Source organism: Hypanus sabinus, unplaced genomic scaffold (genome assembly GCF_030144855.1).
Source record: "Hypanus sabinus isolate sHypSab1 unplaced genomic scaffold, sHypSab1.hap1 scaffold_945, whole genome shotgun sequence".
Lineage (NCBI taxonomy): Eukaryota > Metazoa > Chordata > Chondrichthyes > Myliobatiformes > Dasyatidae > Hypanus > Hypanus sabinus.
Genome location: NW_026781799.1, coordinates 118,647 through 145,704, shown reverse-complemented (window position 1 = coordinate 145,704; position 27,058 = coordinate 118,647). Strand labels below are relative to the sequence as shown.

Genomic DNA, 27,058 nt, shown 5'->3' with positions numbered 1-27,058 from the left:
GCTCTCATCCCCCTTCGCTCCGAGGAGAAAAGGCCGTGTTCACTCAATCTGTTATCATAAGACATGCACCCCAGTCAAGGAAATATCCTTTTAAAACTCCTCTGCACCCTTTCTATGGCTTGCACATCCTTTCCGTAGTGAGGAGACCAGAACTGAGCACAGTACACCATGTGGGGTCTGGTCAGGAGCCTATACAGATGCAACATTATCTCTCGGCTCCCAAATTCAATTCCACGATTGATGAAGGCAAATACACCATACGCCATCTTAACCATTGAGTAAACCTGCGCAGCTGCTTTGAGCGTCCAGTGGAGTCGGACCCCAAGATCTCTCTGATCCTCCACAGTGCCAAGATTCTTACATTTAATACTATATTCTGCCATATTATTGAACTAACAATCTGAGCAATTCCACACGTATCTGTGTTGAGCTCCATCTGCTAATTCTCAGAGCAGTTTTGCATCCAATCAACATCCCGCTGGCACGTCTGACAACCCTTCACACGACCCACAACAACTTCAAGCTTTGTGACATCATCACACATATTAACCCATCCCGCCACTTCCTCATCCAGGTCATTTTGTTTTTAATATCACGAACAGACTAGATCCCTGAGGCACCACACTGGTCACCGTCCTTCCTGCAGAATATGACCCGTCCACACCCACACTTTGTCTTCTCTAGGCACGCTAGGTCTGACTCCACAATGCAATGTCGCCTTGTGTCCCATGCCTCTTTATTTCCTCAATAACCCACGCACGGGTATCTTATAAAATTATTTGCTGAAATCCGTATACACCACATCAACTGCTCTTCCTTCATGAACGTGTTTAGCCACATCCTCGAAAATTTCAAACAGGCCCGTACGGCACAACGGCTCGACAATGCCATTCTGACTATTCCAAATCATATCATATCTCTCAAAAAGGTCATAAATACTGCCTGTCAGGATGTTCTTCATTAACTTACCAACCAGTGAGTTAAGACTTCACTGGTCTATAATTTCCTGGGCTAACTCTACTCCCTTGCTTGAATAAAGGAACAACATCCGCAATCCTCCAATCTTTCAGAAACTCTCCCGTCCCGACTGATGATTCAAAGATCATCGGCAGAGGCTCAGTAATCTCCTTCCTCGCCTCTCATGGTAGCCTGGGGTACATCTCATCCGGTCCCAGAGACTTATCCAACTTGATCTTTTCAAAAGCTCCAGCACATCCTCTGTCTTAATATCTACATGTTCTATCTTTTCAGTCTGCTGCAAATTATCACTGCTATCACTAAGATCCTTTTCCATAGTGAATACTGAAGCAAAGTATTCATTACGTACATCTGCTATTTCATCCGGTTCCACACACACTTTCCCACTGTCACACTTGATTGGTACAATTTTTTCACATCTTATCCTTTGCTATTCACATACTTGGAGAAAGCCTTGTGGTTTCCCTTAATCCTTCTGGCTCTGCTAATTTCATTCTGAAGCATATTCCTATTAGCCTCATCATCATCGAGATCTCTAACATTAGCAAACTCTGTGAAACCCTTTCGTAAGTTATTTTCTTTTTGACAGAGACTCGTCACTCTTCGAGCACATCCGACCAAGACTAGAAGACTCTTTGGGAAAAATATAAGGAGATGAACAGGAACCGGTGACAATATCGACTAAATGTCCATGACTTGCATTCGACCCTTGAATCCAGGATAATTGCGAATTCCCTTCTCGTCCTCTGCCAGACCACCTGTCTCAAGTATGCTTACACCCTCAACAAGAATCTCTCTATCCACGGAAAGCAAATTCTTCTGCCAACTGTTGACCAGCAAGAAAGGTGAGTTAAAAGCCCTAATCCCCGTTAATCCCCGTTCCTAATCTTGGGGGGAGGGCGGAGAGAGAGAGAGAGAGAGAGAGTGAGAGAGAGAGAGAGAGAGAGAGAGAGAGAGAGAGAGAGAGAGAGAGAGAGAGAGAGAGAGAGAGAGAGAGAGAGAGAGAGAGAGAGAGAGAGAGAGAGAGAGAGAGAGAGAGAGAGAGAGAGAGAGGGAGAGACTCGGTGTCTGACCCCAGGAGTGTTGTATGATACGATATTGTGGAGGGAGTTACACTTTGTGTCTGACCCCGGGAGTGTGTGAAGTGCCAGTGTGGAGGGAGATTCACTCTGTGTCTGAACCCGGGAGTGTGTGATGGGACGGCGTGGAGGGAGATTCACTCTGTGTCTGACCCCGGGAGTGTGGGATGGGACGGTGTGGAGGGAGATTCACTCTGTGTCTGACCCCGGGAGTGTGTGATGGGACGGTGTGGAGGGAGCTTCACTCTGTGTCTGACCCCGGGAGTGTGTGATGGGACGGCGTGGAGGGAGATTCACTCTGTGTCTGACCCCGGGAGTGTGTGATGGGACGGTGTGGAGGGAGCTTCACTCTGTGTCTGACCCCGGGAGTGTGTGATGGGACGGCGTGGAGGGAGATTCACTCTGTGTCTGACCCCGGGAGTGTGGGATGGGACGGTGTGGAGGGAGATTCACTTTGTCTGACCCCGAAAGTGTGTGATAGAACAGTGTGGAGGGAGATTCACACAGGGTGTGAACTCGGGAATGTCTGATGGGACGGTGTACAGGGAGATTTTGTTCTGTGTCTGACTGCAGGTGTGCTTGATGGGACGGAGTCGAGGCAGCTGCACTCTGTGTCGGACCCCGGTATTGGATGATGGGATGGTGAGAACGGAGATCCACACTGTGTCTGAACCCGGGAGTGTTTGTTCGGACGACCCAGGGGTTATTCTTCTGTCTCTTTGTCTCAAACTACGCCCACCTACATGCTGTCTGTTCACCCGAACTCTCTATATTTCTAGCTCCCTCTCCCTCTCTCTCTCTTTCTACTCGGACTCTCTTCTCTTTTGCTCTTCACAAATACACAACCACACACTTCGGACTTCGGATACTGGTGTGCGTGTGTGTGTGTGTGTGCGTGTGTGTGTGCGTGTGTGTGTGTGTGTGTGTGTGTGTGTGTGTGTGTGTGTGTGTGTGTGTGTGTGTGTGTGTGTGTGTGTGTGTGCGCGCGTGCGTGTGTGTGTGTGTGTGTGTGTGCGTGTGTGCGTGTGTGTGTGTGTGTGTGTGTGTGTGTGTGTGTGTGTGTGTGGGGTGATAGTTGTTGGCAGCAGAATGGTGGCTCTGTTTAATGTTCTGTTGCTCAGAAGGGAATGTGAGGGAGAGCAGAGGCGAGTTGTCGTGACAGGAGATTCGTTAAAATGGATAACACACGGAGGCTCTGTGGAAAGAGCGAGAGTCCTGGATGGTATTTTGCTGGGACCCCTGTTCTGTGTTGCGCAGTTTTCATAGAAACTTAGAAAACCTACAGCAAAATACAGGCTCTTCGGCCCACAAAGTTGTGCCGAACATGTTCCTCTTTTAGAAATTAATTGGCCTTCACTAAGCTGCATGTGCCTATTCAAAAGCCGCTTAACATACCCTATCGTATCGGCCTCCAACACGGCTGCCGGCAGCCATTTCCACGCAACCGCCACTCTCTGAGTAAAAAGCATACCCCTGACATCTCCTCTGTACCTACTCCCCAGCTCATTCAACATGTGTCGTCTTGTGGCAACCATTTCAGCCCTGGGGAAGAAAGCCTCTGACTACCCACAGGATCAATACCTCTCATCATCTTTTCCGCCAATGTCAGGTCATCTCCCATCCTCCGTCGCTCCAAGGAGAAAAGGCTGAGTTCACTCAACTTGTAATGACAAGGCATGTTCCCCAATTGGAGAAACATCCCTTCAAATCTTCTCTGTATTCTTTCTATGGTTTCCTCATCATTCCCGGAGTGAGACGACCGGAACTGAGTATAGTACTCCAGGTGGGGTCTTGTCAGCGGCATATATAGCTGCAATTTTACCCCTCGGCTCTAATTTGAATTCCAGGTTTGATGAGGGCAAATACACCGTACACCTTCTTAACCGCAGAGTCAAACTTCACATCTGCTTAGATTGTCCTCTGTTCTCGGAACCCAGGATCTCCCTGATCCTCCAGAGTGCCAAGATTCGTACCATTAATACTATATTCTACCATATTATGGACCTAACAAACAGAACCACTTCACAAGTATCTGGGTTGAACTTCATCTGCTACCTCTCAGACCATCTTTGCATGCAATCATTGTCCCGCTGTAACCTCTGACAACGCTCTACACTACTAACAACAACTTCAACCTTTGTGTCATCATCACGCTTACTCACCCATCCCTCCACTTCCACATCCAGTTCAATTAAAAAACAAATATCACGATCAGTAAGGGTCCCAGAACAGAACCCTGAGACACACCACTTGTCACTGCCTCCATGCAGAACATGACGCGTCCAAACATATACTTTGCTTTCTGAGGGCAAGCCAGTTCTGGATCCACTAGGCAATGTCTCCTACTTGTATCCCACTACTCATTACTTCCTCAATCAGCCATACATGAGGTATCAAAGGCCTTGTTGAAATCAATGTGCACTACATCTGCTGCTCTTTCTTCATCAACGTGTTCAGTCACATGCACAGAAATATCAATCAGTCTCATCCGGGACAACCTGCCCTTGACAAAGACATTCTGACGATTCCTAAATGTATCATACCGCACAAACAGTTCATAAATACTGTCTCTCCGGATCTTCTCCATCAAATTACCAACCGGTGATGCCAGACTCACTGGTCTATAATTTATTGGGCTATTTCTACTCCCTTTCTTGAATAAAGGAACAACACCCGCAACCCTCCAATCCTCCAAGAACTCTCCTGTCCCCACTGATGATTCAAAGATCAACGCCACAGGCTCAGTAATCTCCTCGCTCGCCTCTCACGTTAGCCGGGTCCATCTCACACGTTCCCAGTGACTTTTCCAACATGATCTTTACAAAAGGTCCAGCCATCCGCTTTCTTAATGTCTGCATGCTCAAGCTTTTCAGTCTGCTGCAAGTTATAACTACTATCACCAAGATCCTCTGACATAGGGAATACTGAAGCTAAGTCTTCATTAAGTACCTCTGCGACTTCATCCGGTTCTACACACAATGTCCTACTGTCACACTTGATGGTCCATTTCTTTCACGTTTTATCCTCTTGTCCTTCACATAATTGTAGAATGCCTTGTGGTTTACTTTAATGTTGCCCGCCAAGGAAATCACATGGCCACTTCAGGCTCTGCTAATTTCCCTCTTAAGCTCCTTTCTGTTAGCCTTATAATCTTGTTCATCTCTAACTTCACCGAGCCCTCTGAACCTTCCCTAAAATTCTCTTTTCTTTTCTTCTTGACAGAGATTCGTCACTCTCCTATTACTTCCGACCACGACTGAAAAAGCTTTGGGAACAACATCAAGAGATGAACAGGAACCGGTGCGAAAATCGAGTAAAAGTCCATGAGTTGCATTCGAAACTTTAATCCAGGAGAACCGCGAATTGCCTTCTGGTCCTCTGCCAGACCAACTGACTCAAGAATGCTTCCACCCTCAACAAGAATATCTCTATATAGGAAATCAAATTCTGCCAACTGTTGTCCAGCAGGATAGGCGAGGTAAAAAAAAAACGCCTCCCCTGCCCCTAACGGTGAGATTCACTCTGTGTCTGACCCTGGTCGAGTTTGTTCGAAATTTCCATGGGTTATTGTTCTGTATCTCTCTCTCTCTCTCTCTCTCTCTCTCCCTCCCTCCCTCCCTCTCCTGTTCCTGCTTCACTCTACCGCCACACACACACACTCTTTCTCCAGACTCTATGTCTCTTCCTCCCTCTCCCTCTCTCTCTTTCTGCGCCGACTCTCCTCTTTTTTGATCTACCGCCTCTATTTTACAAACTGTTACTACCTCCTCTCACATACTGTAGGTACTTTACGCCCATCTCCGTATCCGAGATACACTCCATTTGTTAAAGCATCTCATCTATTTCGACCCTTCTCCCTCCCACCACGGTCTCTGTGACAGGCAATTGTGGTGAGTATAAGGGAGAGATGACGTCTGGTATCACTCCCCGCCCCTTCCACTGGAGATCTACCACCAGGATCTGAGCTTCCCCTCAGCTCAGCATGCAGAAGCCGGTCGTGTGGTTCCACACCACTTGCATCAGTATCTGCAATCTTAACACCCTTTATCTCGTCTCTTCTCTCTTCCCCTTCCTTCCTTCTCCTGCAGCACATTACCCAGTCACGCACAGACAAAAACACACCATCTCCAAGAGGCACACTCAATTCGAGACACAAAAAGCCGAAAGGCTGGGTTTTGGTGAGATTGGAGGACGGAGGAGTGAGAGAGTTGCGCAGTGTTTCTGTCTCCATTAGAGTGTGCTGCCATGGTGTCGGAGCAACTTTACATCAGTGATCCCATGTCTGCGTGGACACCACTCCCTGTAGGACCCTCTATATCACGACCCATATATTGCCATTCCGGCCTCAAGCCCCACACCGCCCCCTACACACATACACAACCACAACCTTCGGATACTGGTTTACTCAAAAAGATCTTAATTACTGGTGTGTTTGTGTGTGTGCTGGTAGTTGCGTACAGCAGTTTAGTGGCTCTGTTTAATGTTCTGTGGCTTAGAAGGGAATGTGAGGGAGAGCAGAGGCGAGTTGTCGTGACCATTTCCACGCAACCACCACTCTCTGAGTAAAAAACGTACCGCTGACATCTCCTCTGTACCTACTCTCCAGCTCCTTAAACCTGTGTCGTCTTGTGGCAAGCATTTCAGCCCTGGGGGGGGGGGGGGGCGGGAAGCCAACTTCCATGCAATATACGACACGTCTAAAACAACTCATTATCTCCTGTGAGCCAGTTTTGGTTTCTAACTACATCATACCTCTCCAAATGTTCATAAATCTTGCATCTCAGGATCTCCTCCATCAACCTACATACCAATAAGTAAAGGCTCACTGGTTTATAAATTCCTGGACTATCTCTGCACACTTTCTTGAATAAAGGAGCAATATTCGCAACTCTCCAATCCTCCGGAAGCGCTCCCGTCTCCATTGATGATGCAACGATCATCGCCAGAGGCTTAGCAATCCCCTCTCTCGCCTCTCATTGTAGCCTGGGCTACATCTCATCTGGTCCCGGCGACTTATGGAACTTTGTGATTTCCAAAAGACCAAGCACATCCTCATTCTTAATATCCACATGCTCAAGCTTTAGAGTCTGCTGCAAGTCGTCACTACTATCACCAAGTTTATTTCCATAGTGAATACTGAAGCAAAGTTTTCGTTAAGTACCTCCGCTATTTCCTGCGGTTTCCTGCACACCTTTCCAATGTCTCACTTCATACGTCATATTCTTTCACGTCTTATCCTCCTGTTCCTCATGTACTTGTGGAGTGCCTGGGGTTTTCCTCAATCCTGCCCGCCAAGGACTTCACATGGCCCCTCCTGGCTCTCCTAATTACACTATAAGATCCTTCCTGCTAGCCTTATAATCATTTAGATATTACCTATCCATCCGAAACTTTCGTAAATTTCTCTTTTCTCCTTGACAGAGTTTCGCCTCTCCCTGATCTCTTCCGAACGAGACCAGCTGACTCTTGTGGAACAATATCAGGAGATGAACAGGACCCGGAGCCAATATCGACTAAATGTCCTTGAGTTGTATTCGACCCTTGAATTCAAGACAATCGCAAATTCCCTTCGGGACCTCTGCCAGACCACCTGTTTCAGGAATGCTTGCATCCTCAACCGCAGCAGCTCTGTCCCCGAAAGCAAATTATTCTGCCAACGTTGACCAGCAGGAAAGGTGAGGTAAAATCCCCCATCCCCCGCTAGAGAGAGAGAGAGAGAGAGAGAGAGAGAGAGAGAGAGAGAGAGAGAGAGAGAGAGAGAGAGAGAGAGAGAGAGAGAGAGAGAGAGAGAGAGAGAGAGAGAGAGAGAGAGAGGAGAGAGAGAGAGAGAGAGAGAGAGAGAGAGAGAGAGAGGAGAGAGAGAGAGAGAGAGAGAGAGAGAGAGAGAGAGAGAGGAGAGAGAGAAGAGAGAGAGAGCGGTCAGGCCCAGACTGACACACACCTGGGGTCATGCAAAGAGTCCAAACTTCCTCTTTACCGTACCAATGCACCCTCCTCTGGTCAGAGAGTGAAGCTCCCTCCAAAACCCGCTTGAACCCCATTCTCAAGGGAGAGACAGAGAGATGCGAAAGCGAGACAGAGAGAGGGGGAGAGACAGAGACAGAGAGAGACGTAGAGGAGAGAGACGAGAGAGAGAGCGAGAGAGAGAGGATTACTCAGTCTGTGATCTGGGCAGTGCGTGTTGGGTCGGTGTGGTGGGGATCACATCTATTGTCTGACTCCGCAACACCAATCTTCTGGAAGTTTATGTGGATCTATCTATGAGAATGGACGTGGAGTCTGTGGATGTAGTGTACCTGGACTTTCAGAAAGCCTTTGATAAGGTCCCACACAGGAGAATAGTGGGCAAAATTAGAGCACGTGTTATTGGGGGTAGAGTACAGACATGGATAGAAAATTGTTTGACTAACAAGAAGCAAAGTGTAGGGTTTAAAGGGTCATTTTCAGAACGGCAGACAGTGACTAGTGCGGTACCGCAAGGCTCCGTGTCGAGACGGCAGCTATTTACAGTGTACGTTAATGATTCAGATGAATGTATTAAAAGTAACATTAGTAAATTTGCAGTTGACACAAAGCTGGGTGGCGGTGTGAAATATGAGGAGGATTTTAGGAGAATGCAGGATGATTTGGACAGGTTGGGTGAGTCGGCAGATGCATGGCAGATGCAATTTGAAGTTGATAAATGTGAGGTTACCCCAATTTGCTGACAAGAACAGGAACGCGATTTATTATCTGACTGGTGTCAAGTTAGGAAAAAATGAAGTATAATGAGATCCAGGTGTCCTTGTTTATCAGACACTGAAAGTAATCATGCAGTTACAGCAGACAGTGAAGAAAGCTAATGGCACGATGGCCTTGATAACAAGTGGAGTTGAGTATAGGAGCAAAGAGGTCCTTCTGCAGTTGCACAGGGCCCTCCTGAGACCACTTCTAGAGTATTGTGTTCAGTTTTGTTCTCCAAATTTGAGGAAGGACATTCTTGCTATTGAGGGAGTGCAGCAAAGGTTCACGGGGTTGATCCCCGGGATTGCGGGACTGTCGGGTGTTGAAAGATTGGAGCAACTGGGCTTGTATACATTGGAATCTAGAAGGATGAGAGGGGATCTGATTGAAACATATATGATTATTCAGGGATTGGACACGCTAGAGGCAGGAAACATATTCCCGATGATGGGGGAGTGCAGAACCGAAGGCCACAGTTTAAGGAGTAGCCCATTTAGAATGGAGTTCAGGAAAAACAAATCACCCAGTTAGTTGTGGATGTATAGAATGCTCTGCCTCAGAAGGCAGTGGAGGCCAATTCTCTGTCTGCTTTCAAGAAAGAGTTGGATAGAGCTCTTAAAAATAGCGCCGTCACGGGATATTGGGAGAAGGCAGGAACAGGGTATTGATTGTGGATGTTCAGCCCTGATCACATTGAATGATGGTGCTGGCTCGAAAAGACCAATGGCCCACTCCTGCTACTCTTGTCTACTTCTAGAGGAATAGATTATAGGAGCAGGGCTGTGATGTTGAAGGCCTATAAGGCACCGGTAAGGACTCAGTTAGAATGCTGTGTGCAGTTTTAGGCTCGTTATTTAAGAAAGGATGTGCTGACGTTGGAAAGTGTTCAGTGAAATTTTACTAGAATGAGTCCGGTAATGAGACGGTAACGTATGAGGAAAGTTTGACCGCTCTTGCACAGTACTTCTTGGATTTTAGAAGAATGTCGAATAGAAACATTCAAAGAAACATTTCGAATGTTAAAAGGCAGGGACGGAGTGGATGTGGCAAAGTTGTTTCCCACGGTGGGGGAGTCTATAACGAGAGGGCATGATTTAAGGATTGAACGGCGCCCATTCAGAACAGAGATGCGAAGATTTTTTTTTGTTTCAGCCAGAGGGTGTTGAATCTCTGGCATTTGATGTCACGCACGGCAGTGGAGGCGGTCATTTGGTGTATTTAAGGCAGAGATTGATAGGTGTCTGAGTAGCCTGGGCTTCAAAGGTTCTGGTGAGAAGGCGGGGGAAGTGGGACTAAATGGGTGAATGGATCAGCTCATGATAAAATAGCGGAGCAGACTCGATGGGCCGAATGGCCGAACTCTGCTCCTGAGTCTTATTGTCTTAAGTGTATCCAGCTGCAGATTCTAACATTCCGCTTTGAGGAGTTGGAAATTGAACTGGATGAACTCAGGGTCATTCGGGAAGCCGAGTGTGTGATAGGAAGGACATATCGGGAGAACGTTAACCTGCAATGTAATTCCAAAACAATCGAAAACACTTCATTCCGTATGCAAAGAACCCGCTCTCTGCAAAATCCTTCTCCAACCCCGTCAAACATTCTCCCCTACACTACTTCCTGTCACCGTCACACACTGTCTGCAATACACCACTCCCGTCTCCGTCACCCATCCCTCATTTCCAAGCAACCCCGTCTCCGTGACCCAAACTCCCTTCTGCACACTTCGCCGTCTCCATCATCCCTTACCTAACCATACGTTCCTTCCCCATCTCTGTGATACACTCCATGTGCTAACCGCTCCCCATCTCAGTCGTCGCACCACTCTCCTGCCACACTGTGTCACTGGAAAAATGCGTAGTATGAGGGAGAGACGATGGGTGGTGTTTCACCTCCCCCCCCCCCGTTCCACCGGATATCGATTACCAGGATCTGAAACTCCCCATAACTCTGCATCTCAGGCCGGTCACGTGTTCCACACCACTTGCATCAGTGTTTGCATTCTCAGCACAATTTCCCTGGCCTCCTCTCTCCTCCCCTTCCTTCCTCTAACGGCAGCACACAGTCCGCGCAAACACACACACCACAACTCCGAGACACACACACGATTCAAGACTACTGGAAAGCCGAAAATCTGGGTATTGGTGAGTGTGGAGACGGCGGAGGGAGAGGGTTTCGTACTTTTGCTAACTCCGGTAGGGTGTGCTGCGACGGTGCGGGAGGTACTTCACATTTCCGTCCCCGGGAGTGTGATGGGATAACATTTAGGGAGCTTCGCTGGTTAACTGACCCTGGAAGACTATGCTGGGACGGTGTGGACGGAGTTTCATTTCGTGTATGCCCTAGGGTATGTGTGTTGGGTCAGAGTGGAGGGAGCTGAACTCTGTGCCTGACTCCGTGAGTGTGTGAAGGATCGTTGCGGAAGGAGATTCTGTCTGTGTGTGAACCATGGAGTGTGTGATGGGATTGTATGGAGGGATTCTCGCTCTGTCCCTGACTCCGAGTCATGGGTTTGTGGATTTCGAATTTTAAGCTGACTCCAAGCAAAGACAGGGAGCAAGAAAATGGTAACTTACACGTTCTGAACCAAGGCTGCAAATTGAACCCCCTTTCTGTGGCCCCACTCTCCTACACTTCCTTCCTCTTTTCTCAGCACACCATTCCTTCTCTGTGATTCTTAAGTGAGTGAGCAGCATATATGTACAAATAAAATCGGTATGTATGGGAAGGTGGTTTTGCAAAGTGAGGACAGGGATTTAGCTATTAAATTAAAGGACAAGACCACTACCCGCCCCAGTGTGTTCAGACAGAGGAAGGCCATACAGATTAGCACGTGGTGTAAGTTGGTGGGCTCTAAAACTTGGAATCATTGTATTTTTTTCCGAGGAAGGTGGGATCCATACAGCAGAGATGTAATACTGTTTGCACCGGAAATGGAGGGGAACTGTTATCCTAGCGGAAAGGTTTGTCAGTGCTGTGCATGCGAGTTTTCGGGAGAGTTGGTGAACTCGAATTGCAGGGGGATGGGATGCAGAGCTCCAGAGCAAATAGCGGAGTCGCTATGGAGACAGATGATGTTAAGATCGCAGAAAAAGAAAGATTTCAAGAGTTTAGACACAATGCGACTGGTGCCCTGAGCTCCGTATATTTCACTGCAGGACGCTTTAAAAAAAGGTGGTTGAGCCCAGGGAATAAATCAATACATGAATTATGTCATTGCAGCCATTACTGTGAATTGGGTGTAGGAGGAGCAAGCAGGAGAGCAAGATATTTCGGGTTACCCTATTTTTAGCCGTGAGAAATTGGAAGGAATTAAAGGAGGAGGGGTGACATCACTAGGCTGAGAAAACGTCACTGCAGTGAACAGTCAGGACAGGCAAGACAATTCGACTAAATGAGGCTTTATAGGCGGAAGTGACGAATAAGAAATGTCTGGCAATGTTACAACATTGAACATAGAATAGTACAGCACATTACAGTCCCTTCGGCCCACAATGTCGTGCCGACCCTTAAACCATGCCCCCCATATAACACCCCACCTTAAACTCTTCCTTTTCTCTGTCTAGTAGTCTCTTAAATTTCACTAGTGTATCTGCCTCCACCACTGACTTAGGCAGTGAATTGCACGCACCAACCACTCTCTGAGTAAAAACACCATCCTCTAATACCCCCCTTGAATTTCCAACCCCTTACCTTAAAGCCATGTCCTCTTGTATTGAGCAGTGTGCCCTGGGGAAGAGGCGCTGGCTATCCACTCTATCTACTCTTCCTAATATCTGGTATGCCTCTATCATGTCTCCTCTCATCCTCCATCTCTCCAAAGAGTAATGCCCTAGTTCCCTTAATCTCTGATCGTAATGCACACTCTCTAAACCAGGCAACATCCTGGTAAATCTCCTCTGTACCGTCTCCAATGCTTCCACATCCTTTCTATAGTGAGGCGACCAGACTGGGCACAGTTCTCCACGTGTGGCCTAACCAGCATGTTATAGTGCTGAATCTTTGCATCGCGACACTAAAACTCTATCTCACGACTTATGAAAGCCTATACCCCATAGGTTTTCTTATCTACCTCATCAACCTGTGAGGCAACTTTCATGGAATTGTAGATATGTACCCCCAGATCCCTCTGCTCCTCCCCACTACCACGTATCCTGCCATTTACTTTGTACTCTGCCTTGGAGTTCGTCCTTCCAAAGTGTACAACCTCACACTTCTCCGAGGTGAACGTCTCTGCCACTTTCCACTAGGAAATGAACAATCAAGCGTTCCATCGAAAGGACAGACAGGTGGGCAGAAGGGATGGGGTGGCTCTGCTGGTGAGGAATGAAATTCAGTCCCTTGCGAGGTGTGACGTAGATTCAGGAGATGCAGAGTTAGTATGGATAGAACTGCGAAATTGTAAGGCCAATATGTCATTACCTCTGTTCCTGATGTTTCTTGCATTGTCGTACACGCACTTTAGCCCTTCTGCCTAACTATCTTTACAGCCTTTATTCTGTTTCTCTTTCCTCAAATGCTGGATCTGCCTTTACTCCATGCACTGTACTTGCAGCTCGCGCATGACCTTTATACTGCTCCACCTCACAATCTGCTCTAACACTCTGGTTCCCCTCCACCTGCAAATCTAGTTTAAATCCCCCGGTGCAGCACTAGCAAACCTTCCCGCTGGATTTTAGTAACCCACCAGTTCAGTTGCAACCCGTCCCGTCGGTATAAGCCCCACATTCCTTGGAACAAGGCCCAATTGTCCTGAAACATGAATCTATCCTTCCTGCACAAATTCCTAAGCCACGTATTTAGCTACATGATTTTCCTATTTCTGGCCTCAGTAGCACGAGGCCCGGGTAGCGATCCCGAGATGGCAAACCTGGAGGTCCCTTCCTCCAACTTTGCACTTAACTCCCTAAAAACTCTTTGCATAACCTCCTCCTACTTCCTATCCACGTCATTTGTCCCTCCATGGACCACGACATCCAGCTGCTCACACCCCCACTTGAGAATACTGAGAACTCGATCCGAGATATCACAGACCCTAGCACCAGGAAGCCAACAGACCATCCGCGATTCTCGATCTCTCCCACAGAACCTGCTATCTCTCTCCCCAGCCATCGAATCCCCTATCACTACTGCTCTCCTCTTTCCACTCCATCCCCTCTGAGCTGAGGATCCAGTCTCACTGCCAGATTCGTAACCACTACAAATTGTCCCTGGTAGGTCGTCCCCACCAACAGTATCTAAAACGGTATGCTTATTATTGGTGGGAACCGCCGCAGGGGTACTCTGCTAATTCTCTCTATTCTATCCCCTACACTCACAGTCACCCAGATACATGCCTCCTGGCATTTAGGGGTGAATGTATCCCTGTAACTCCTGTTTATTTCTCCTTCTGGCTCCCGAATGATCTGAAATTTATCCAGCACCCTAACACGGTTTGTGAGGAGCTGCATCTGGATGCATCTTTTGCAGGTGTGGTCATCCGGCACGTTTGTGCTCGCCCGGACTTTCCACACACTGCTAACGGACCACTCGACTGCCCTAACTGCTGCCTCCATTACCTACTCATAAACTAATTAGATTAATTGAGGGAGATTACCTGGCCTTATCTCACTGCGAGGAAGCTAGTCCTCAGCATCAGCTCGCCGAAGCCTCTGGAGTCAAGCCTTCCTACCCTGTCTCCCTGTTACCCTGTTAATCCGCTCGCTTTTTAAACTCTCCCACTGCCTCAAGGGCCGAATTTCACGCGCTTGCGCAGACGTGCCCCGTTCAAACTGCCGAAGTACTCCTTTGGAGATATGATGATGTGGTGGCCATTACAGAGACTTGGATGGCTCAGAGGCAGGAATGGATACGTCATGTGCCAACTCTTAGATGTTTCAGAACGGGCGGGGTTGGGCAAAAGTGCTGAGGGCGTGGCACCGTTGATCAGAGATTGTGACACAGCTGCAGGAAAGGTCGACTCCATGGAGGAGTTATCTACGGATAACTCCAATAACTTTACTAGGTGATTTTTCATAGGCCGCCCAATGGTAGCAGGAATATCGAGGAGCAGATAGGGAAACAGATCCTGGAAAGTTATGATAATAACAGAGTTGCCGCGATGGGAGATATTAAAATCCTAAATATCGATCGGCATTTCCCTAGAGCAAGAGGTTTGGATGAGTTGGTGCCTGTGAGGTGTTTTTAGGAATGTTTCTTGATACAATTATGTAGATAAGCCTCCAAGACGGGAAATTGTTCTTGATTTGTTATTGGAAAATTTACTTGCTGAGTTGCTAGATTTCAGTGAGATCTCACTGTGGAGAATGATCTTGGTGATTGTAGTGATGACTTGCAGCAGACTGAAAAGCTTGAACACGTAGACAATTAAAAAGAGGATGTGCTGGAGATTTTGGAATGCATCTTTTGGATAAGTCATCGGGACCGGATGAGATGTACCCAAGGCTACTCTGGGAAGTAAGGTAGGAGGTTACTGAGACTTTGGCGATGATCTTTGCATCATCAATGGGGACGGGCGCGGTTCCGGAGGATTGGTGGGTTGCGGATATTTTTCCTTTATTCCAGAAATGGAGTGCATGCGGCCAGGAAATTCTAAACCAGTGAGTCCTACCTCAGTGGTTGTTAGGTTGATGGAGAAGATCGTAAGAGGCAGAATTTATGCACATTTGGGGAGGGTTAATATGTTTAGCAATAGACAACATAACTTTGTAAAGGGCAGCTTGTGCCTTACGAACCTGATTGAATCTTCTGAGGATGTAACTATTCACATTGATGAAGGAAGAACAGTAGATTTAATGGAAATGGATTTCGCACAGGCATTTGATAAGGTACCCAGGCAAGGTTTATTAAGAAAGAAAGGATGCATGGGATCCAAGGGGACATTGCTTTGGAGATCCTGAACTGGCTTGCCCAAAGAAGGCAAAGAGTTGTTGTAGAAGGCTCATAATTTTAGAAGGCCTTTAACAAGGTGCCGCACATAAGGCTGCTAAAAAATATAAAAGCTTATAGAATTGCGGGAAAGTTACATACGTGGACAGAGCATTGTGTGATTGGCAGGAAACAGAGTGGGAATAAACGGATCCCATTCTGCTTGGCTGCCTGTTAGTAATGATGTTCCCCACGGGTCCGTGTTGTGGCTGCGTTTTTTACTCTGTATGTCAACGATTTGGATTATGGTAGCTTTGTGGCTAAGTTTGCTGATGATACAAAGATAAGTGGAGAGGCCAGTAGTGCTGAGGAAACAGAGTCTGTAGGGACACATAGATAGATTCGGAGTATGGGAAGAGAAGTGGCAAATGAAATGCAATGTTGGAAAGTGTACGTTCATGCACTTTGGTAAGAAATAAACGGGCAGAATATTATTTAAATAAGGAGAGCATTCAAAATTCTCTGATGCAACGGGACATGGGAGTCCTCGTGCAGGATACCCTTAATGTTAACCTCCAGCTTGAGTCGGTGGTGAAGAATGCGAATGCAATGTTGGCATTTATTTCCAGAGGAATAGAGTACAGGAGCAAGGATGTGATTCTGAGGCTCTGTAAGAACTGGTAAGACCTCACTTGGAGTACTGTGTACAGTTTTGGGCACCTTATTTAAAAAAAGGCTGAGCTGACTTTGGAGTGGGTTCAGAGAAGCTTCACTACAATGATTTCGGGAATGAGAGGGTTAACATATGCGGTGCATTTGTCGGTTCTTGAACTGCCCTCCTCGGAGTTTAACAGAATGAGCGGGAACTGATAGAAGCAGTTCTAATGTTAATAGGCATACGCAGAGTGGTTTTGGCAAAGTTGTTTCCCATGGTGGGGGTGTCCAGTACGAGAGGAGACGAGTTAGGGATTGAAGGGCGCCCATTCAGAACAGAGATGAGAAGATTTATTTTTTTTATCTAGAGGGTGGTGAATCTGTGGAATTTGTTGCCACGGGCGGAAGTGGATTTCAAGTAATTGGGTGGGAGAATTGATAGTTATTTAAGTTGCCAGGGCATCAAAGGATAAGGTGAGAAGGCGTGGGAGTGGCATTAAATGGCAGAATGAATTAGCTCATGATGAAATGGCGGAGCATACTCGATGGGCCGAATTGTCGACTTCCGCTGTTTTGTCTTATGGTCTTATAAATGCAAAACTGGTCTGAGAAGTGGCAGATTGTGTTCAACCCAGGTAAGTGGGAGGTTGTTCATTTGTGTAGGTTTAATATAATGGCAGAATATATTACTAATGGTAAACCTTGCAGTGTGGACGATCAGAGGGATCCTAGAGTCCGATTCCATCAGGCACACGTAGCTGCTGCGCAGTTTAGCTCTGTGTTTACGAATACAATGCATTAGTAATCATCAACCGTGGAACTGAGTTCAACAGCGAGAGGTAATGTTACAGCCATGATGCACAGCGGTCACCCACCCCACCCCCACATGGGGAACTGTGCTCAGTTCTGGTCACCCGACAACAGGGATGATGTAGAACCTATAGAGGAGATTAAAAAGGATGTTGCCTGGATTGGGAATCATGGCTTCTGGTAATAGTTTCAGTGAACTCGGAGTTCTGTCATTGCAGCGACGGACGATATGAGGTGACCTGATAGCGGTATGTAAGTGATGAGAGGCATTGATCGTGTGGATCGTTAGAGGCTTTTTCCCAGGGCTGAGATGACTAACCGGAGAGGGAACAGTTTTAAGGTGCTTGCAGTAGGACAGAGGGGATGTTAGGAGCAGATTTTCTTTTTTTTTTTTACGCAGAGAGTGGTGTGGGCAGGAATGTGCTACATCCGACTCTGCTGCAGGCGAATACAATTGGAACTTGTTATAGACTCCTCGATGGAGCCGTCAATATTAGAGGATTATGGTTAACCCTAAGTAATTTCTAAAGTCAGTACACGTTCAACATAACATTGTCAACCGAAGGGCCTGCATTGCGCTCAATGTTTTAATTTATATTTCTCTGTATCCCTGGTTTCCTCTACAACACTCCCCAGGGTCCATGTGACTCCACTTTCAGGGAAACGTGTACCTGGATGCATAGGTCCATTTGCACTACTATAATTTCCAGAGTCCCTCCCGTTCACTCTGTAAGTCTTCCCGTGGTTTGTCGTCCAGAAATATGTCTGATCGCCCTTAACGAGTTAACCTGCATGCGGCTGCGCTCGGCAATCTTCCTCAGCTGATTAGGATCCTCCTGTCAATGATAACTGTCCTCTCTGTTGACAACGCCCCCAACATTACTCTCTTCGGCAAGGTTATTAACTGCACAGTGTACATTCTCGGGGAAACCGCCATATTGCAGAACGCAATCAAACTGCTCAGAGAGGCGTCGCGGGTTCCACATCATCCTCCAATGAAGTCTGCAAACTGGACCCTGTCAAATTCCTTGTTAAATTCCATGAAAATCACATCTACTATCCGTGCGTGATCTACCTTCCCCGGTCAAATCAAACCGACAACTGTCCCTGGGTCTCACGCCATCTGATATCTCCCTCCCCTTCGATGTTCCACGCTCCAAATCTCCTCCTCTCTTTCCCTCTCTCACCACTACAGTTCATGTCCGTCTCTCCGAAACTTCCATCTCCCAGGGTGTCTACCATCTGGGATGTTCGTAATGGACATGTCTATGTATGTTACATAGACCAATGGAAAAATAGGTCATGCACAATCAAATCAGTCGGTCATCTCTCCCTGGGTCCCACATCATTCCTCTCGATATAATTTACCCTGTTTTACCAAATTGGACTGTAAAAGCATTTATCCTGGGATCAAACAGAAGTAAATACACAGACATTGGTGTACGGTTAACCCTCGAATAGGTGATCCCGTTGCCTTTCCACTCCGCCAATATCAGGTTATCTCTTACAATTGTACAGTGTATTTTGGGCACGAGTCAACAGCCAAATATAGTCAGTGAGCGATTTCAAGAAGCACTTGTTCAGTTTCAGCCAGTCTACGGATGCGACCGGGCAGTGCACAAAATTAGAACTGCACGTCTGCAGTCAGTTCCTCCATTACCAAGGCAGTGTTGGGTAAAAGTGAACATTAGCTCATTCTTAGTATGAAATGCTGCTAGCTTTTGTTAGCTCACACAGGCAAGGCAGCTTCTGCATCTTATCCTGTGACTTTCGTGACCTCAGTCTTCTGACAGTCAAACCGAGCAATAGCATTTAGCCTTTCCACAATAAAACAGAAGTAACATCATAAGAACGTAAGATTTAGGAGCAGAATTGGACTAATCGACACATTGAGACTGCTCCACAATTTCATTGTGGTTGATCCATTTTACTTCTCAGCCTCAATCCCCTGCCTTCTCCCTGTATTCCTTCACGCCCTGACCAATCGAGAACTGCTGCCATAAAAATATGCCTTGCCCTCCACGGCCGCCTGTGGCAAAGAAATACACTGATTCACCACTCACTGGCTGTAGTAAGTTCTCCTTGTGACGCGCAGTTCTTCTAAGTCTCTGTCCTCTGGTAATCGACTCCTCCACTATAGAAATTATCCTCTCCATACCCAGTCGATCAAGGAATTTAAATATTCAATAGATTTCGATGGGGTCACCTTTCTTCCTTCTAAATTCCAGTGAGTACAGGCCTAGAGATATCCAGCAATTCCCAAATGCCGCCCTTCAATCTTGGAATCAGTTTTGTGAACCTCGTTTGAACCCTCTCCACTTTGAGCACCATCTTTCTAAGATAAGAGGCCCAAAACTGTTCACAACACTCTACGTGAAGCCTCAGCAGTGTTTTATAAAGTTTCAGCGTCGAAATGCTGACTTGCATTTGCCCTCCTCATCACAGACTCTACCTGAGAAGTTTACATCATCGACACAACATTGTGGGCTGAGGAGCCGGGAATGTGTTGTAGATTTCTAGACTTCCCTAAAAATCTTTAGGGAATCTCGCACAGGGACTTTAAAGTCCCCTTGATTCTCTGTGATTTTTGTGTTTCCTTTCCATTTAGAAAATAGTCAAACCTTTATTTTCTGCCAAAGTGCCTGACCATCCATATTTCAACACAACAGTAAATTTGCCATTACATTGCCCTGTCTAAGCCCCTCTGTAGCCTCTCTACTTCCTCAAAACTGCCTTCCCCTCCACTTATCCTCATATCGTCTGCAAACTGCGGAGCCACGTTCATGGAGCTGCATACACGGACCGGAAGATCCCTCTGCTCATCGACACGGTCTTGTCTTTAATACTGTGCTTTATCTTTCTATTTGAACTCATATGCCATTTCTCCAACCAGATCTGCAAGGGTTGTCAGCACAACAGCAATTGCTTTCGTTTCTGTGAAAAACGAGGAAGGTGCAGGACAAGTGTATTCCAAACATAAATAAGTTCTCAGTTCTCAAGAAGTATCCAATTCAAACCGAAAAGGGAACTCGAAGCTCTTGTGAAAGCTAAAGAAAGGGTTTACAAGAAAATAAAAAAAAGATAGTGGGAATGCGATCATCGGTTCGGCTCCGGGATTCATCTGGGTGATGGTAGCCCCCGGACGGAGAAACTTACGAATCTCGTTTGGGTGGACATTCGGCGATGTTTGCAAACAGTACGCAATATGAGAGTAAACAAGTAATAGCCTCATATTTTACCCCGATTCCAACTAAACGCTTTGCTAACTTATCTCCTCCTATCCCTTTCCAATGCTATGGTTAGGGATGTAGTGTGTGATCACTATCTCCTTTGGAGATATGACATTTTGGCCATTACAGATACTTGGATATTTAGAGACAGTCAAAAAGTACTGGGAGGGAGGCAAAAGAGATAGAGGCGGGTACTGTTTATCAGAGATAGTGACCAAGCTCCAGGAAAGTTGGATAGCATAGAGGAATTATCTACGGAATCTCTGTGGGTGGAGTTTACGTACAGGAAGCAGTCAATAACTTTACCAGGTGTTTTTTTTTAGGCCGCCCAATAGCAACAGGGATATTGAGGACTAGATTGGGAAGAAAATCGTAGAAAGGTGTAATAATAATAAAGAGGTCGTGATGAGAGATTTGTATTTCCAAAATATCATTTGGTATCTCCCTGGAGCAAGGAATTTAGATGAATCGAGTTTCTTAGGTTTGTTCATGAAATTTTCTTGACATAATATGTAGATAAGCCTATAAGAGGAGACGATGCACTTCTTATGGCATTGGAAAATGAACTTCGTCAGGTAGCACAACACCCAGTGCGAGACCTTTTTGGAGATAGCGAACTTTATTTTATCTTCCTTACAATAGCGTTGGAGAGAGTTAGGAACAGAAAAGTTAGAAACGCATTTAGTTGGAGTAAGGGGAATCATCAGGCTATCAGTCAGGAAACTGCAAGCTTAAATTGGATGCAGATGTTCTCAGTGAAAAATACGGCATAAATGAGGCAAATGTTCAGGGGATATTTGTGTGGAGTTCGGCAAAGGTACGTTCCAACGCGACAAGGAAGTTATGGTAGGGCACAGGAACCATGTGTACAAAGGCTGTACTAAATCTAGTCAAGACGAAAATGACCATCTTGCAAAATGATTGAGAGAAATAGCTAATGTTAGAGATCTAGAAGATTATAAGGCTAACTTGAATGAGTTTAAGAAGGAAAATTGGTGGGGCAGAAGGGGCCATGAGAAATTCTTGGCGGGCAGGATTAAGGAAAATGCCAAGGCTTTCCTCAAGTGTGTGAAGATTAAGAGGATAAGACGCGAAAGAATAGGACCTATCAAGTGTGACAGAGCAAAAGTGTGTATGGAACTGGAGGATATAGCAGAGGTCCTTAATGAAGTTTTTTGCTCCAGTATTCACTATGGAAAAGGATCTTGGTGATTGTAGCGATCACTTGCAGCTGACTGAAAAACTTCAGCGTGTGGATTTTAAGAAAGGGGATGAGCTTGAACTTTTGGAGAGCATCAGGTCGGTAAGTCGCCGGGACCGGATGAGATGTACCCCAGGCTACAATGGAAGGCGAGGAAGTAGATTGCTGAGGCTCTGGCGATGATCTTTGCATCATCAAGGGGGAGGGGAAATGTTCCGGAGTATTGGAAGGTTGCGGATATTGACCCTTTATTCAAGAAAGGGTTGGACATAGCCCAGGGAATTATTGACCAGTGGATGCACAAGATCCTGAGAAGCAGGGTTTATGAACATTTGGTGAGGTATAATATGATTAGGGATAGTCAGCATCGCTTTACCAAAGGCAGGTCGTGCCTTACAAGCCTGCTTCAATTCCTTGAGAATGTGACTAAACACATTGATGAAGGAAGGGCATTATATGTAGTGTATATGGATTTCAGCAAGACATTTGATAAAGTATCCCATGGGAGGATTATTGAGAAAGTAAGGAAACACGGCATCCAAGAGGGCGAGTGAAGGCATAACTGAAGTGGGTGTGGAAATATGAGGGAAGAGGAGAGGAGGAAAGAAAGCCGTTAAAATCGTTAAAAGAGGATAGTGTAGAGGAAGGGGAGAGGGCAGGTGCGTAATAGGGAAGCCGTCGAAGGGGCTGAGTTGTGTGGGACAGAAGGAGCCAGTGCCAGGCGAGGGTGGGAGAAGGATGCGAGGGACTGAGGAAAACGAAAGGCAGAGAAAGAGTTGTGGCGGGAAGGAGGAAGGTGTGCTGGGAGAGAACGGGAATCTCAGATGGGAGTAGGGGTGGAGATGGGCCGAAGGAAATGAAGGTAGACAGTCGGAAGGGACGGGGAATACTGAAAGGATCTGTGAGTGTGTAAGCACATCTGCTTGTCAAGGTGACAGAAGTGTTGGTCGTGGAGAGAAGCAAAAGGGAGTGGCAGACGGGTGACAGAGTGGATTAAGACAATGGGGAAGGGGAGACAGTGGGGCAAATATGGGAGAGAGGAGGTAGAGAAAAGAGCAAGGTTTGAGGAGGGGAGGAAGATGGGATAGAAAGTGAGAAAGAATTGTGGGAGGGAAAAGTAGAATGAAAAGTGGAGAGTGGGGGAAGCTTGTCGAAGGAGAACGAGAGGAAGAGACAGGGAATGCCACGGAATAAGGAGGGAGAATGAGAGAGTGCGCCACTGGACGAGGAAAGCGAGGAAACGCTCTGAATGGACCGTGTTTCGAGGTGAATTGTTCACCTCACTCGGAGGGAGGGAAAGTCCAATGCTCAAAGCAGAAACCAGCTGGAGGTGCATCTGTCCTTGATAATTGAGACTCTGTATGAGTGACAAAATCCCTCGGTCGTTCCCACCTTTCTCATTCCTGCACTCTCAGCTCATTCCTCTCTCAACTCATCTCCTCCAAATCCTTTCCTTTCTCTGTCCCTTCTTCGTTTCCACATTTCTTCAGACCTCCCGGAATTCCTCCTCCATCTGAACGGCGATCTCCATTCCTCCTCTCCTCCTCTCCGCTGTCTTGATCCATCCTGATCTCTCACCCTTACCTCCGTTCACGACCCTCTCTCTCCAATCACTCCCCAACTCTCCTGCCTTAATTTCTCCAAGTCTCACCCTCTCCACTCATTATCCCCCATCTCCATCACTCCTTCCTCCCTGTTCTCTGGACACACCCATTCACTCGCTTCCTTCTCCCCAGTCTTTCCATTGTCACAACCTCTCTATCCCCGACCCCAGTCTTCTCTTCTTTCTCCCCACTCTCATCAGCTCTTTATCCGGCGTTGGTTGTTACCGGTCTAACCCACTTGTTTACACAGGCTTCCTCTGACAACGTTTGTTTCATCTACCTGAGCTCAGAGACGCAGAGAATACTCGGCAGGATGGACCGGAACGAGAGTCACATGAATGTGAAGTTGGGAAAAACGGACGCACGGTCCCCTTCACGAGGTGAGTGGGGCAGAGAGACAGGGGGCTGATCTATTCTGTAGCTTATCCTGGTGTGTGTGATGGGACGCGGTGGAGGGTGCTACACTCTGTGTCTGACCCCGGGAGTGTGTGATTCGACTGTGTGGAGGGAACTTCAGTCTGTCTCTGACCCTCGCTTTTCTGTCCCCAGCTGAACCTGATGTATCGTACGCTGAATTGAATTTCAAGACCCGCTCTGCGCCCCGGGTGCGGAAAGATCGAGGTCAGTTTCATCTTTGTTGGTTTGACACTGTTTAGCTGACGTGTTCAATCCTGTCCAGAGATCTCAGGGCAAACGTACACTCACCCTAAGGATTGCTTGTTTGAGCATAAGACGGAGGGAACGCATGGGAAAGACGATGGGTGGGTGGACTTTGTGGGAGGAACGGTGGGGAGGGTGCCGTTAGGTGTGAGCGCCCTGGTAGGGACAGTATACAGGGAGCGCCGTAGGATGGTTTGATGAGTGTGTGCTGAGGGTCGGTGAGCAGAGCTAGCATGGTATGTGCCTTGTGGAGGAAGGGGCGCTGAGGAGTGAGCGCTGTAGGGTGGGTTTGTGGTGATGAGTGAGCACCGTGAGGAGGGAGGAGGGTGAGGAGGGACGCAGTGGGAGAAACGGTGAGGATGAGGCGCTGTATAAATCCATAACTGCTCTCTCAATGTTCTTAACCCCACACTCTTTCCCCTCCTCTCCGCTCCCTCACCTCCTCACACCCTCTCCGCTCTCCGTTTCTCCCCCTCTCTCCCCGCTTTCCCTACTCTCCCCCACTGTCCCCTTCTCTTCGCCCTCTCTCATTGCCCCCCTTCCTCCAGTCACTCCTCTATCACAGTCACCGTCTCTACCATTCTCGGTCTCCCCCTCGCGTTCTGTCCATCTCTCTCCGCTCCCTCTCATCCTTCCCTGTCCGCCCCTCCGTTCTTACAACCTGGCTCTGTCCCTAATTTTGCCCCTGAACTCCCCTCACGCCCTTTCCTCCTGACGATCCATGGGTCATGCCCTTTCCCCTACACTGTGTCCCCTCGCTCTTCGCCCTCTCTCTCAAATTTTCTTCTTCACTCTTCTCCATCACCCTCTCACATTTCTTCTCTCCTCACTCCCTCTTCTCAATCCCCGTCTTTTTCGCCCTTTTTCACACCTCTCCCTGCCCTCTCACTGTTCCCGACTCTCTCCCCGTCCCTCTCACTCTGTTTCCACCTCTCTCACCCCGTTCTCCCTTCTGATACTTTCTCTTTCATCTTCCCTCCCAGCACCACTGTCGCTACAAACCTCTCTCTGTCCATCGCTCTCCTCTGCTGCCCCCGAGAGCCTCTTGAGTCTCTACCACTCTCCCTGACCCTCTCACTCGAATTCTCACTCATTCTGTCTCCCTCATTTGCCTCTCTCTCTTCTCTCACCCCCTCCTCTCTCTTTCTGACACCCTCCCCCATTCTCTACCGCTCTCACTCTCTTGCTTACCTGCTCTCTCTCTCTCTCCCAGAGGATCTGAACTCCACCTACTCTGATTTGAACGTTCGGAAAAAGGAAATCCGCATCGATCAGCGTGAAGATCCTCCCATTGCCTCGGCACCTGGCGGGTTGTCAACCACTGCACAAACAGGTTAGTGTTCACAGTGATGACGTCGTCTGGAGGGACCACGTGTCATACTCGCAATTGTCCAAGTTTCTAATGCATCTGTCTCTGTGTCCCATAGACTTACAACATCTGGGTAATAAAACGTTGTCACTCGACTCCACAGTTAAATTTCTGTCTGTGATGTATATAAATTTTAGATGGGTGTGTTAGAAACATAGAAACATAGAACACATACGTCACAATACAGGCCCTTCGGCCCAAAAAACTGACCGCACACGTCCCTACCTTAGAACAACCTGGGCTTTACCCATAGCCCTCTATTATTCTAAATTCCATGCACCCATTAAGAAGTCCCTTAAAAGATCCTCTCGTTTCCACCTCCACCACCGCCTCCGTCAGCCCATTCCACGCACTCACCACTCGCTGCTAAAAAACCTACCCCTGACATCTCCTCTGTATTTACTTCCAAGCACCTTAAAACCATGTCCTCCCTTGCGAGCCATTTCAGCTCTGTGGAAAAGCCTCTGACTATCCACACAATCAGTGCCTCTCATAACATTATATATCTCTATCAGGTCACCTCTCATCCTAGGTCGCTCAAAAGAGTAAAGACTGAGTTCACTCAACCCTCCTGATGAAGGGTTTCGGCCCGAAACGTCGTCTCTACCTCCTCCCATACATGCTGTCTGGCCTGCTGAGTTCTGCCAGCATTTTGTGTTTTTATTCACTCAACCTATTCTCATCAAGCATTCTGTTCAATCCAGGAAACATTCTTCCAAATGTCCTCTGAACACTTTCTATGGTTTCGACGTGTTTCCAAGGCGAGCAGAACTGAGCATAGTACTCTAAGTGGGGTCTGAACAGGAACTGCAAAATTACCACTCGGCTCTTAAATGTATATAAATGATCTGCATGAAATTACAGATGGGTGGGTTAGTAGCTTTGCTGATGATACGTCGAGAAGTGGCGCTGTGGAGAGCGGAGAAGACCGGCAATGTATTCTCAGTGGGATGCAGATCAGTTACAGATATGGTTTGGAAACCGGGAGTTGCATGGAGTTTAACAGGGACAAACATAAAATGTTGCACCTTGGTAACTCTAATGAACGAAATGACACACTGTCAAAGCCAAAACCATAAACAGTGTTGTAACATAGAAGCATAGAGAACAGGCCCTTCGGATACAATGCTGTGCCGAACGTTTCCTTACTTTAGAGGGGCAGAGGATCTTGGGCTCCATGTTCATAGCTCCCTGAACGTGGCTGCACAGTTTGATGGGATGGTTAAGAAGTCCGATGGCTTTCTTGCCTTTATTAGTCGATGCATTGAGTACAAATGTCAGGGAGTTATGTTGCAACTTCATAAAAATCACTAGTTATGCTGAATCAGGGGTATTGTATACAGTTCTGGTCACCCCATTATCGGAAGGATGTCAGGAGGTTGGGGAGCCTCCGGAGAGGTTTAGCAGGACTCTGCCGGGATAAGATGGCATGTCTTACAATGAGAGGTCGGACACCTGGGCTGCTTTCTCTGGAGCGGAGGAGGTACAGGGGAGATCTGACAGATCTCTGGACTCCGTCAGGCACCTGTCAGCCATTACCAAGTCAAGGAATTTGAAATTTGTTGAGGTACCAAAAGGCACTGGTGAGAAGAAACTTAGAGTATTGTGTTCAGTTTGGGTTCATCATATATACTGACATCAGAGAGGGTTCAGAGAAGATCCAGGGGGATGATTCCAGGAATGAGAGATTTGCTGTATTAGGGACATCCGGCAGCTCTTGGTCTGTATTCCTTGGGGTTCAGCAGAATACGCGAAGATCTCACAGAAATTTTCCGAATGCTGAACATTTACGAACAGTCTAGATATGGAAAAGTTCCTTCCGTTGGTAAGGAATTCTAGGACAAGAGAGCAAATCTTCAGGATTGAAGGACGTCCTGTTAGAACTG

General features: G+C 47.2%; 1 protein-coding gene across 1 annotated transcript in view; it reads left to right on the top strand.

The window, feature by feature from the left end:
• LOC132390537 (uncharacterized) overlaps nt 1-27,058 on the top strand; it is a 47,853-nt gene that overhangs the window by 2,351 nt on the left and 18,444 nt on the right. The window contains exons 3-6 of the mRNA XM_059963152.1: nt 1,568-1,823; nt 23,394-23,523; nt 23,693-23,764; nt 25,017-25,136. Of these exons, the coding sequence (XP_059819135.1) occupies nt 23,457-23,523; nt 23,693-23,764; nt 25,017-25,136 (259 nt within the window). The 5' untranslated portion in view covers nt 1,568-1,823; nt 23,394-23,456. The remainder of the gene's footprint in view (nt 1-1,567; nt 1,824-23,393; nt 23,524-23,692; nt 23,765-25,016; nt 25,137-27,058) is intronic.